At 37.7% G+C, this 13,844-nt stretch overlaps 1 protein-coding gene across 1 annotated transcript in view; it reads right to left on the bottom strand.

The window, feature by feature from the left end:
- MOCOS (molybdenum cofactor sulfurase) overlaps window positions 1-13,844 on the bottom strand; it is a 228,423-nt gene that overhangs the window by 46,765 nt on the left and 167,814 nt on the right. The window contains exon 6 of the mRNA XM_074899417.1: window positions 12,143-12,342. Within this exon, the coding sequence (XP_074755518.1) occupies window positions 12,143-12,342 (200 nt within the window). The remainder of the gene's footprint in view (window positions 1-12,142; window positions 12,343-13,844) is intronic.

The following is a 13,844-nucleotide window of genomic DNA, read 5'->3' as shown; positions in this document are numbered from 1 at the left end:
GCTGAGGGATATGGTGTAGTTGGGAACTGTCAGTGTTAGGTTAATGGTTGGACTGAATGATCTTTAAGGTCTTTTCCAACCTTGATGATTCTGTGATTCTGTGAAAATTGTTCTTTAATGAACAGTAATACCATTCTAGCCGTGTGACCCAATGCCTTTCTCCAATAACACTTTAAATTGTGATATATATTAATCTGTAGAGTAGGCAAAGATTATTGATACAAAAAAATGTATGAACATTACAGGAACATAGGCAACTGTGGTTCAGAAGGAAAAATATAAGTTATCCATAGCTTTAGCGTTAATCGCACTCTGTTATCACCAGTGTGGCGATGCACACAGGTCTTGAGAATGTGATGTACACTTTTCAATGCAAACAATGACAAAATGTAAAGAAACAGTAAGAGCAGCACTGCAAATCTACCTGTCCCTTGCATTCATGATTGACTTTCCCTTGGACATTTACTTTAATTTCTTCTTGTTTAGTTTAACCCTAGTAATACCCTACTTGAAGACTTAATTTAATCTCTCTCTGCAGTGCTAGCACACAGCAAAACAAATAGAACACAAAACATCTGTTACAGTTATTTTGATGAAGAAAATCTTATTTAAATAAAGCACATCTTTAAAATTGCCATAAGGAGCAATAATGGTATGGAGCTCAGGGTTATGAAATACAGAATGCTGCTTGCAGCTCTGTCTGTAACAGCAGCAGCTGACTTTCTGGAGCCAGGAATGTGTTCATCAATGAAGGCAGATAAGCATGAATGGTACTAATGGTAAGTACATATCTTATGTACTCAGATTGTCAGTTTTGGTGATTCCCTGGGTCTGATATTTGGAACTATTGTGCCTTGGTCTTTCAGAGCTTAAAGACTACAGTTAAACTGAAGAACACATGCAGAATTCTTGCAGCATTTTTACTGATTTCAGTCAGCAAGGACATGGTAATTAAGTCATCACAACATCTTGGGGTCCTGTCTGTCCCTTAGCGCCCCTTTGCATAAATTACTTTTTGTGAAGCTCTTTACTGTGGGCCAAGCCCTGCAGGTTGCTTCACACCCCAACACTTTTGATGTCAGACTGTCTTGATTTTTGACAAGAAAAAGGTGCATTTCACACTTCCAGGCTGTGATATTCAAGTTTAATAAACACACATGAATGAAGTTAATCTAAATTAATTTTAAAATGAGTCCTTTTTTTTTTTTTTTTTCCTGAGACAATTTCTATTTTAATCACAGTTGTCTTCCTCAGTGACCCTTCCTGTAGTGTTGCCAGGTTGACCAAATGCTCACAGTTAGGGTTTTTTTCATAGTGCTCTACCTGATAATTATAAGAATTTTTATTTATTGTTTTTATATACAAAATATTGAGGTAGACCGTTTTATTTCTCCTGTCTTTAATGCATTACCCTACAATATTCCCCCTTGGATATCTGGTATATTAGTTCACACTCAGGAGCTGGAGAGCTCCAAAAAGAAATTTGATTCTGGTGTGTTCTGATTTCCTGTTCTCTGTCACACAGCTGCATGGCTAACTTTTCTGCACATTTGCTAAACGTTTCACTTCTGCTATTCATTTATTTCAGGGCCTCTGTGGTGGTCATCTGAAAGGTGTAAACTTTTCTCTCACTTCAGGCTCTACTGAACTAAATCTGAGAATGATGCTTACTGTAGGTAGACATATACTAAGTGATAGTAAATATTAACAAATAGCAGATAGTTCTGCATTATTTCTAATCAACTAGGTCTAAGATTTTCACTAAGAATTATGGATTTTTTTAGGAAGCCCTGCTGAAGTCATTCCCATAGGATCCAATTCTGTAGCTCTTATTCAAGCAAGTACTTCTTATTTGTGCAAGTTATTTTACTGAGTATCACAAGAATGATTCACATGAATAAAGGAACTTTTTATAATAGATCATGAAGTGTCCTGAAAAAACCAAAATCATGTAAGTCGATACTGGCAGGCACTGTCCTTCAGGAATTGGGATTGGGACTTCTCATTCTACTCTCTACAGTGCTCAAACTTCAGAGCAGTTTTTCTGTCTGACGGATTTGCTCATTACAGGAATTTCACTGCACACCACTGATGGCTGGTTATAAAACAGGCTTCATGACACTGTTCTCCACATCCTCTGGTAAATTAATTCACTGATTCATGGCATGGAATTGGAGAGAAAGTAAGCTAGCTCTTTCTGTCATCCAGCATCTGACTGTGAAATGATGTTGCTGATGCAAATGCATACTTAATCTTGTTTAATACAATTTAATAAGAAGTAGGTCAAGAAAAAAAAAAAAATCAGCACTTGTTTCCAAATCATTTAGTAGGAGGAAAAAAGCATTTTAACTGAGTTACATATACTTAAACTAGTTTCCTGCAAGAGAGGCATTTTTTCCCATCCCAGGGAAAGAAATTCTGCCTGGGTAGGTTCCCACAGTATTGAAGAATCTTATCCTCTCCTCCTTACTGCATCTCTAGTTGTTGACAATGGTTTAAACTGATTGGAGCAAGGATGTAAATCTCTCTTCAGTCTACACCTATTCATCACTCACTCTAAACAAAACCACTTCGGTAAAAGGCAGTGAAGTATTAGACAGAGATACTGAAACTTACTGAAACTGCCAAAGTCAGTGTCCTGATAGTGGAAACGCTATCTTAGCAGGAACTTTACAGTCGATGTGGTAATTTTCTCTGCTGGGTCCAAAGACAGTCAAATATCAGCTAAGATTGGATGGTAGAAAAGCAGGCTGGAAACATAAGTCAGAATATGTGGGTTGCTATTCTGCAGGAACTCTCACTTAGAAGATGTCACATAAATAGCAATGTTCTTCATGCTTAAAGAGTAACAATAATTTTACATCTCTGTGATCCAGAAGCTAGAACACTGGGGATGGGGTGGTTGTAAGGAAGAAATGAAACACAGTCTTGATTGTTAATGGGCGACCTCACATTTTTTCAACTGCTTTTTTCTTCTCTGTAGTACACGGGGTGAATTAGGGTATGATCTTACTTGGATTGTACATAAACTTTGCGAGTCCAAGATCCAGGTATTTGGAACTGGTTACACCTTGGTGTAACACCTTGGTTTTCTTTGATGTGGCATCTCAGAGGCCACAGGTCCCTCCAACCAATGTAATTTTCTCTTAACTTTTTCTTCTTATTTTTTTAAACTTCATTCAATGACAATGAAAATCTGGTTTGATAAAACAACATCAGGGAAAGGATAGATTCCAGGAAAAAAAAGCAGATCAAAGGAACCCAAAGCCCTCTGTGGCTTCCTAACCCTGACTTCAACAGAGCATTCCCTTGAGAGTCATAGGAAAAGTGTCTCTGCATCCTATTGTGCATCCCCAGCTATTTCGTAGGCCAAAGGCTTTGGGTCAAACTGCTACTAGTCAGAGAAGTGGAAACCAGGTGCAAACAATGTAGAAGACTAAGCTCTAACACATAAGAGGAAGGGATAAAGGGGAATATAGCAGACTAATACAAGTGGAAACAATGCTTAGAAATAAAAAGGTGCAGTGCATGATACTGAATGTCTAGTTACATAGATTTAATTCATGCCCCAGTCAAAACCCTCTCCACCTTTTCCTCATTCTCTTAAATCACTTAAATCCTCCTTTGTCTGTATTTATCCCCAGAAAATGGGAATAATAGGACACAGGGAGGTTGTAGGGTTAAAATGACATGATGGACTGTGTTGAAATATTAATTACATCCATACAGGGTCCTATACAGGATTTGTATGTTGGGCAGGAAGATGCAAGCAAAGTAATAGAGAAGGTGGAGCCAGGGTCTCTTTGTCTTTGAAGGATTTAGATGGTGGATTGAAACTGGACACTGCATGGGTTCAAAGGCAGCTGATCTGCTTTTACCAAGATCAAGAAAAAAGGAATCCAGCAGAGGCTGTCAAAAGTGCAGTCCTTTTGCTGCTACCATGTGGTTTCTTTTCACATTACTCCCCTGTGTAACAAGGTCTGTAGTTTAGAGCCACAGTTTGGCCCTGTTACTAAACAGAAAATATTTAGCCTCTCTCATTCATCTGAGATTCTTTCATCTGAACAACTACAAGTATCTTTCTTTTATCTCCTTTCCAGTTTCCTTAGCAACATGCAAGGACACTCCAGAGAAGTAGTGTCAGGCAACACCTTCAGTCTAGGCTTTCATGAAGTTTTCTAACCTTGACCAGCTCTGATGAACAGTTTAATAGAAGGCAATTTCAAGCATACTGTCATCTCACATGCATCTTTGTTCCCCCTGCAGTGAGATACTACAGAAAGTAACTCAGTCTGCACTCTGCCACTATTTCCTCAGCTAGAAGAGAGATTCGTTACCTGCTAACTAGGTTTGCAGTTATCACACTGAGTGTCTCAAGTACAGCATCTCCTTACGCTCAGTGAGTAATCCCCTACCTAGAGAGCCCCTTGCTGTGGGGGCTGTCTCTGAATGCCCACTTCCACGTAACCAAATGTAAACAGATACAGATTGTAATGGCATTTCTTGCCAGTTTGAAGCAATAAGGTGCTATTTATTGGCAAACCAGTGTGGTTTGCTGCATTGCTGCTATTTCCCTGCTTACCAGACATTCACAGTGCAACTGGAAACTAATTGGAACCAAGGAAATTAGTGGACATTCAACAGGAATCTTCACAACAATCTTTTTCTCCTTGTAATCCTGTTTGCATTCTATTGTGCTGGTCCATCTGCCATCCCTGGCTTCCTGAAATCAATGGCTAAATCTATAGCTAAAATCAATAGTGAGCAATCACCCTGGCAATTTTTAGGTAGCTGTTGGGAAGATGGCCAAAAATTCCATTAGGCATGTTAAGAACATTTTTCTTTCCCTGAGTCATCAACATTAATATAATGAGTGGATATGCTTCTAAAAGCATTAGTGTAACTAACTCAAAGTTGTTTGACCATCTTTGCACAGACATTCTTAGGTGGAATTAACAAATGCTGAATTTCCATTTTCTCTGGCCCAGATGAAAAAATGCTGCACTTATCCATCTGCAAAACTGAATGATTGTTTTACACAGAAGTAAGAAGTAACAGATGGAAAAAACATAGAAGGATTACAGTTTGAAGAACAACAAAGATCTCCTGCTTAATATCTTGATATGAAGATTTATTTCACATAGATTAAATAAAGTAAAATTTATCCCTCATTGTTGCTTAACAGCAACCCACTTTCTCCTGTAGGGACATGGTATGAATTTCGAGACAAGTACTGATAGCTACCATCAGGCTCCAGTCAGTAGTCTGATCAAATTGACCTGGTAACAGCTTCCTGTGCATGTGAAATGCTATAGCTCCTTTTTTTTTTCCCACTCTTCTAATTCTCATGTTGTTACTGCTCTAATTCTGTACCTATATACCAACGCACTAGCTAATCTACCAGTGAAACAGAGGGTACCATGTAAGACACAAACAGCAATTATTTCAAGAAATCTACCCACTTCAGGTACTGCATAGTCTCTTTTATCATGTAATGATAAGTAGTGATATGAATATGTATTCAACCAGCTGTGTGTATATACAAATGTATTCGCCACTTGATATCTGAAGATTTGCCAGTATTTAACATTTTCTCTCCACTCCTGTGAGGTTTGAGTAAGTGGGGAAGACAGACATTGAATGCCTCAAGGTGACCCTGAAAGACTACAGCAGAAGGAGGGGATTTCACCTACCCATTGCCAGGTCCTGGCTACTGATCTAGGTCCAGCTAAGCAATTCATTAAGACATTTCTAAAGAAAAAGGAAGCTCTTAAAAGCTAAAGTGAAACTAAAGCAAAGAAAGTGTATTTGCAGTATGAAGGTGCTCCCAGAACTGGCTATCACCATTTTATATACCTCGAGCGATTAGTTTTAAGTGCATTTTCCATCCTGCCTCACACCATTTTGTCCCATGTTATACTTCTGTTTGCAGACCTGTCCAAATGCAAACAGACAGAATAACTTCTAGATGCTTATACTGCTTTGTCTCTTCTCTGGACACACCTTGCCCATACAACACTGTTTCTGACTGCTTGTTCAACTCTCCTCTGCCTCTGGTATCTGGAATCTCCTTTTTTTCTGCTTTCCTGCCCAAATTGGTGTCTTTTTCTTTGCCCAATCCATGTAATAATGGACTTTGACTGCACTGCGTGAAATTTAGGTTAATCATTAGGAAATATTTTGTAGTAGTGAATATAGCTAAGTTTCAGGATAAACCACCTCCAGAGGCTGCAGAAAGGTTCAGGTAAAGATGATCCTATCTTGGCATACTGATGAAAGGTAACCTCTTATAGTCCCTGCAATCCTAAAATCTATTTTTTCCCCTTCATATCTTCTCAAGCCACAGGGAAGAATTTGGCTTGGCTGCTAAGCTGCTTACAAGACAATTCACTGTCATAGAATGCTTTGGACACAGAAGGATAAATGGGGTTTAAAAAACCCCAAAATTTCTTTTGTTTCTTGGCAGAGTCTCATTCTGGTTTTGTCCTCTTCTTATACCACTAGCATGTGAACAACTGGCAGAAAGAGGTTACCAGGGTAGAGAAGGTGCCATGGTGAGATCCTGAGTGGCTATTCTTACATCTAAGTGATTCTGATGGAAGACCCTGGTCTTCACTTCAGAATGATAGAAAGTAAAGGCGGGAAAGGAAAAAAACACAAGTGGGTCATTGAGTTTATCCTTACATTAACTCAAGGGAGGTTGAGATAAAAGGAAAGTGCATGAGACTGAGCAGATGTCATAATGAGCAGTCATCAAATTGCATTACAGATTTGTGCTGAGGGGATACACACTGGAAGTTATCTACTGAGAGGTGTTGAGAGTTTTTTTATTGAAAAATGGATGAAGAAAGGTAAGTTCAAAGTCTATAGCTTCCTTCACTCTATCTGGGTTGATGAGAGTGAGCCAGGACATGCTAATGTAGGCTCCTAGACAAAACTGATCATAATCTATCTGAGCAGGGTTCTCAATCTTGAGAGGCAGAACTCATCCATATGCAACACTGCAGAAGAGCCTTCCTTAGGCAAACCAAAATGTTTACATTCTCTATCTTTGGCAACTGATGCTTGTTATAGCAGTTTGTCTATCACACACAAGTGTGAAGTGGCAGGCAAGAAGGCTGAGACTGCTAATGGACTGATGCTCGTTCCCTTCCTGACAGGGTTTTTAGGAGGCGTGGCAAGCATATATGGATACCAGAGGAACTTTTGCAGGTGAGACAATCACAGCAAGCTAATTCTGTTTAGCTTCAGGCTCCAGGAAAAAAAAGCAATGTGAAAAAGCAGGGTGGGAAAGGGAGCTGGTAATCCACAGCTGAAATGATGGCCATTTTTCAAAAGATAGCTGTGATGGTTTGCTGACTTCTTTAAGCCCATGTCACACAGGAGGAAAAAAATATTGTCTCAGAAGATGAGAGTGAAAAAAGAAGGAGTTTGATAAGGAAAGTGCTTTTTTTTTTTTTTTTCACTGGGGGCAGGAAACACTGAACTAAAAGATGTGACTGTGTAAGAACTCTTCAGTGCATACCATTTAACAAATGTTTCAGGTGAAATTCCATCTGCCCATCTCTGCCTCTTACCGCTTTCACCTCTTCCAGCTTCCAAACAGACTTTGCAGAATAAAATATGAAAGGATTATAAAATTACTCTGCAATTATCTACTGAATGTACAAAGAACATTTCACAGGTCCTCTCCCTATCAGAACAAAGAGGAAAACTTAAAATAATGTTAGCACAGAAGATCCCTCATAGCAGAGATAGTGATTAAAAAAAAAAAATCTTCAAATGGAAGAGAACATAAAACTTTGCACTTCACCCTGATTTGGAAGAAATCCACTTGTTATGTCTGTATGACTGTTGTTTCAAATGAATGTTGTTCTCTTTCAGCTGTTCCATCTCCTCTTTGGTGTTCAAAGCAGGGAACCTCATAGACTTGTATGCAAGGTTTTGATAAAAAAAGATGGCAAAGATGCAGACTGAAGCTGAGTCATTGCTGTCAAACAGTTTTTCAGAGATTGGAAGGACTTGGGGATGTATAAATACATGACATTCATATACGCTGAAGACTTCAGATACTGACTGTTAATAAATGAGCTAATGGTGATTCTCTGTGTGAAAAGACTGCAGTATTAGCTCAGCACTGAGCATATATGTAATGTCATGTTTTTCATGACATCACAACCCCCCTTTAATATTTAGGGATAATTGCTTCTTTTTCTGGTAGCCTCACAAGAAAGCAGAAGATTGACAGCTTGCTGCATTAATGTCAGTTCTGCTGCTTCCATCTTGCACCACTGACATAGCAGAGGTCCTTTATCTCTACCCCTGTACTTTCTCACCTTTCAAAATCACCAGCCTGTCATCTGTCCACACTTCATTAATAGCAAAAACTATAATGCTGGAGAATTATCCATTCTTAACTAGACAAGTATATATGAAAAAGCTGTTTGGCATAAAGGCCATCTTTATGTCCTGGACCTGTCAAGTACTCATCATAGTTTAACCCCTGTTCATAACCAGGACATTTTGGTGCTGCAGTGTAAAAAACCTACATAACATAGAATGACAGACAGACTACCACAGAGGACAGGCAGGTTGTGTGAAAAGAATACAGGCATCATCCCAAGTAATTTCAAGAACAAATTACTACCAACGGTAGTATACAAGACAGCTTTACTGAAGGAAAAAATTTTCATGGGAAGTATTTGGTGCAGCTCAAAGGAGGAAATTTAATGTAGTTTTAGTGCCCAAAGACAAGAGGTTTATGGATATTTCAAAACTGTAGTAGTTTTATCCCTAGATAAAGAAATGTTTCATGAAAAATCTGAAAAACCAAGGCTTTTGGATGACTATTGGTGTTTGGAGCCTGAAAGTCCCTCTTCTTTAATTGTTTTAATTACCATTTAAACCAGTAATTAAACTGTCAATTAAATGATACATATAGTATACAAAGCAAGTTTATTCCAAATGTAATACTCTAAACCAGTGATACCCTTCAAGAATCACAAAGAAACATTTAAATGAAAAAGCAATAGCCTTTTAAAATCCTTAATTATTTGATTCCCACCTTATCACTTCCTAACATCCACGTGTCCTATATAATATATATTGGGACAGAAGGTTGTCAAAAACGCTGCCATCTTTGAGAGTGCAATCATAGTATGGTTTCATTTGTGTGTCTCACTTTAATGAAGTGCCTTCATTTGATCTTGAGTGCTACAATGAAGGTTTTATTCAACGATGAACCTGAGACTGTGGCTATTCCCTACTGGTGCAATTGACCCCATGTATGTAATTCTAGAATGTTTGTGTTTCGTGGCACAATATTATTCTCTCTGGTAATTAAACTCTGATAACAGTCAGAAATGGATTTCAATAATAGAAGCAGGTAAGAACAGCTTTCCTACCAAATGCTACACAGATGAAAGACATCATTTTTTCTCTGCTTTCATATTTCAGTGGCAGTGTTAAATGTCATGTATTTCACTACACGCCTTTCACATCCTAAATATCTTGGACTTAGTTCAGAGTTTTGAATATCATGTAAATTATGTAAATCTTGAAGCTTAAATGTAAGCTTGGTATCCTCTGAAGACACTGTCTACTTATGAAGTCCTTCTTGCCAATCTCAAATGTTCTGAATAAACTGCTCCAAACCTCGTCATAATATTTTCTCTGGAATCAGTTAGTCAGATTGTCCTTTCTAGGCTAGCAAATGCTAATGTCCAGCCACACTGTGCTCTCTAATAGGCAATGGGCACATAACAATTACCTGTCAAAAAGACAAATAGAACTTGTTGGATGCCTGGTTATAAGTAATTAATTATAGATGGGATATCATCCATAAAGGAGTAGGGCATTCTGTCATTTCTCTTTTAATATACTAGCAGAAATACAACCTGAATCATTCACTGGTGTCCACTAGTAGTAGGTGTATCAGATAGAAATGTCATCCAATTTTCTCTTCATTAAAAATTCCCCAAAATGTTTTCTGGGAGAATTCTGAAACTGTATTCTCCTAAATCCACTAGACTGCATTTGGAGATTGACCAGCGAATTCACATGAATGTGCAGATCACAGACACGATCAAACTAGAGGACACTGTTTCATGTCTGAACCATTCATGGAAGTACTGGATTTAACTTCGATTTGAATAAACTAATCTAATTCTAGACATGCATACAGGTATGAAGATGAGATTATATTGTCAATTTGATGAAGCTCAGTCTCTGTTGTATGTATTTTCTTTTTAGTCATAAAGAAGAAGCAAACATTTTTCTCCCCCATAACTGCTATAAGATGTCTATGAAAGAATTTCATGCCATAAAGAAGCCAATTATATATATATATCACATGTATTACAGCTTTGGAAAGAATAGTGCTGTTGCTTGTTAATTTCTAAAAGTCATTAAATTGCACATTATTTTAATTAAACAAAGTAATCTAACAGGCACTGCAGATGTGACTGGTATGCATTTGAAAACTTTATAGTTCTTCATTCTACATACTCATGCCAGAAATGACAAGAACCTGGTGAATAGCACAGTCCAGATGATACAGATCCAATAAAGAAGCTTTTTATGAGCAGCCACTGCAGCAAACAGGCACAATGGAGGCATCAGACTACTAAATATTTTTTTCTTTGAGTTTAAAAAGGTGAAACAGACAAGAGCCATTTTTACTAAGAAACTGTCAAAATCATAAATGCAAATAAAGGTTTTGGTTTTAACCAATGGACAGAAGCAACATCAGTGTGTTTGCAGAGTGTTTTGCCAATCCAACTGTGTTAACATCTCCAGTCTTTTCTGAACACTGCCACACATGTTCAAGACTGTATAAATGGCTAATTCACTCCTAAAATGTGTAATTCTTTGAAATGAAACGTGGTAAATATTTGAGACTATTTGGTCACACAGTCCAAAAAAAGACATATGGGAAGAAGAGCTTCTCCAGTACTATACATTTGCTGTTCCCCTGTTCAACAGTGTGGTAAGTGCTTTAAAAAAAAATTGTAAAATTCCATATTGATTACAAAGTAACTGCTTCACTTCCGTTGTCTCTTGTGTATATATGGATCTTCTCTTGTATTCTCACAGACATGTCTCTGCATTCCCCTCATTACTTGTTTTTATGCCTCTGTTAGAGGAGTGTTGAGGAACGCCTTTTACAGCGCTCCTGCTCTCTCCCTCATGGTTCAGAATTACCATCTTCCAAGAACAATGTGGCTCTGCCACTACTGCTGGCAGAGGGAGGTAGCTGCTGAGAAAGATGGTGCCAGTTACTGATGGCTTTTAAAAATATCACGGTCATACACTTGAACTTGACGTGGTCTTACTCAATTATCAGACAACAAACCCCAGAAGAATTAAGCAAAACTAGAGCACTGTGTTTTTTCTGACTTCCACTGATGAGCAAGTGACCTTATGACATTACCCTATGTTACCCACTGCCTACACAGTGCACAGTCATACATCATTACCTCTCTACTGAAGGCAGAAAAGTTTAACAGTTTCATCTTAGAGATACTCAGTATAGCTAATGGATAAAGGCTAGAGAAAGCTGTTGAGAAAGATAGCATTTAAGGATTTTTTGACCTTCAATCTCACTCCTTACACCAATCATTCAACTTTATCCAGTGCTTCCTCAGGAATATTACAAGAATGTAACTATTAGAACTGAAGGGAAAAGACAACTTCTCTTTCATGGGTGACTGCAGTATTTTGGGATCTGATTTTGTTTCTATGTCAAAGCTCCAAGGCCGTCTCTTATATCAGCTTTTGTAGACGTGCTCTTCAATTCCCAGTGCTGAGTACTCTAGAGAAGTCAACAAGAAACCCAACTCCCTAGTCAATGCATCCTGTTAAAACAGCCCACTTTCAAACTTCCTACATGTAGAGTATTAAATCTGTAAGATACTGGCTTTGGCTATTAAGTACTTTGCATTGTGCTAGCACTATTTATTGGATTCTCCTTATACTACTTTAAAAATGGTGTCTGTATATTGTGCACACCTATGAGGAAACAAACGCAAAACCTCAGAGGGGACTACTATGGACAAAATATTTCATTTAGGATAAAGAACTAATTGTGAATATGCTTAAAATAGAAACATGACACTCAGTTAAGGCAAGGGAAAAATCATACCTGTGAAAAGCCGATCACTTCTCCATTTTCATCGAGCACATTAAAATTAATGATTGGGCCCTGGACATCAGGATTGCTGAAATCTGTATCGCTGTAAATACGTACTACAGGAGCCCCATTGGCATATTTTAAGGTAGACAGCACAGTATATGTGTAGTGAGCTAATGCAAAGGTATGCTCTTTTATTTTCTCCATTCCACCTACAAAAGAAAAGTACATGTGCATGTCAGATTCCTTATTTTTATGGAAATGTAAAAAAAGAACGATTTTTCAGAATGGTGTAGCTGTGAGGTAACTAGCACAAAATTGGTAGTTTTGGGGTCCTTTAAATTAATATATAATTTGCAAATGTTTCTTTCCTCATACAAAAGCTTCAGAAGTACTGTTGCACCAAGGATTTATCTACAATTAATGTACTGTAGAAATCTAAAGTTACACTGAAGTGGATTCACATGCACTACAACATTGATAGTTCCAGTCTATACATATCACTAAGATGTTCTAACACAATTAATTTGAAAAGCAAGTTTTGCTCCAGATCTGGCTCATGTGAATGAGGCATCAATCCTAAAAGAACATAGAAAGCAAATTTTTATGTTTAAGATAAAAATAATAAAATTCTAAATGTAATGACAAAATACAAATGTGAGCCTACGAGGAATTTACTTGAATAATGAAAAAATACTCTTTCAAGCCAGCGATTCTTTCTGTAGAAGAAAAAGAAAGAGGATATTGCAAACACTTCACTGACTACACCCATGATGCGATCTATTTGCTCCAAAGAAGCTTTGCGGAGTTTTCCCAGAACTTGACCTGGAAAAAGCATAAAGAGGAAATATGTTGTCTACCTTTGCTTTTGCCTTTTTTTTTTTTTTTTTTTTTTTTAACTGAGGAGTTTTGACAGGAGAATTGCAGAGATTTCCTGACAGATGGAGACCTCTTCTACATCTCTGCTTTCTGAGAGGAGGTCTTTGTTAGATGTCCCTATTGAAATGGCTTCTCATTCTTGTGCTCAGCGGATATGCCACAGGATGATATACCATGGTCACCCATGGCATCGGGGATATTTTGATTCTCTGCAGGAAGCTAGAACATAAGCTTCAGATACAAAACCAGCCATTTCAGCCAAAGGAGAACATATGTAGTCTGAAGATGTAGGTTGTGATACTCACTGGGATAAACTGCTGACAAGAGACAAGTAACTGGGCATGACAATTAATATGGTATGAGAAAAGAAATAACCCTAACCCTAATGAAACAGTAATTTATGACATGAAACAAGAAAAGTACAAGTAATCTTCAAATTAGAAACTGAAAACCTATAAATTTGTATCTTTATGGAAGACAATTACAAGATAACAGTACGGTCTCAGAGTATTGTAAGAAAGACAGAGAGATACCTGAAGGCTGACAATTGTTTAAGCCCAATCAAACCTTCACTGAAGACAAGCTTGAGTTTTGGCTGAAAATCCAAAGTAGTTTCTATTATGCATACTATGCATAGCACTATGGTGGGCTTACATCATGTGGAAAAAAAAGGAAATAATTATTTCCTCAAAGGCCTCTTGAAGTAGAACAGTATTTTTCTGCCTGGGTTTTAGACCCAGAGTATTTTCTGTAATGTTAAGTATCTTATTTGAGGTACATGAGCATTTCTGTAACTAAAAAGATGTTTGACATTTTCCTTAACTCTTTTTTTTTT

This window comes from Athene noctua, chromosome 2 (genome assembly GCF_965140245.1).
Source record: "Athene noctua chromosome 2, bAthNoc1.hap1.1, whole genome shotgun sequence".
NCBI classification, from domain to species: Eukaryota; Metazoa; Chordata; class Aves; order Strigiformes; family Strigidae; genus Athene; species Athene noctua.
Note: the sequence above shows the minus strand (reverse complement) of the source record. Positions and strands in the feature narration are given on the sequence as shown.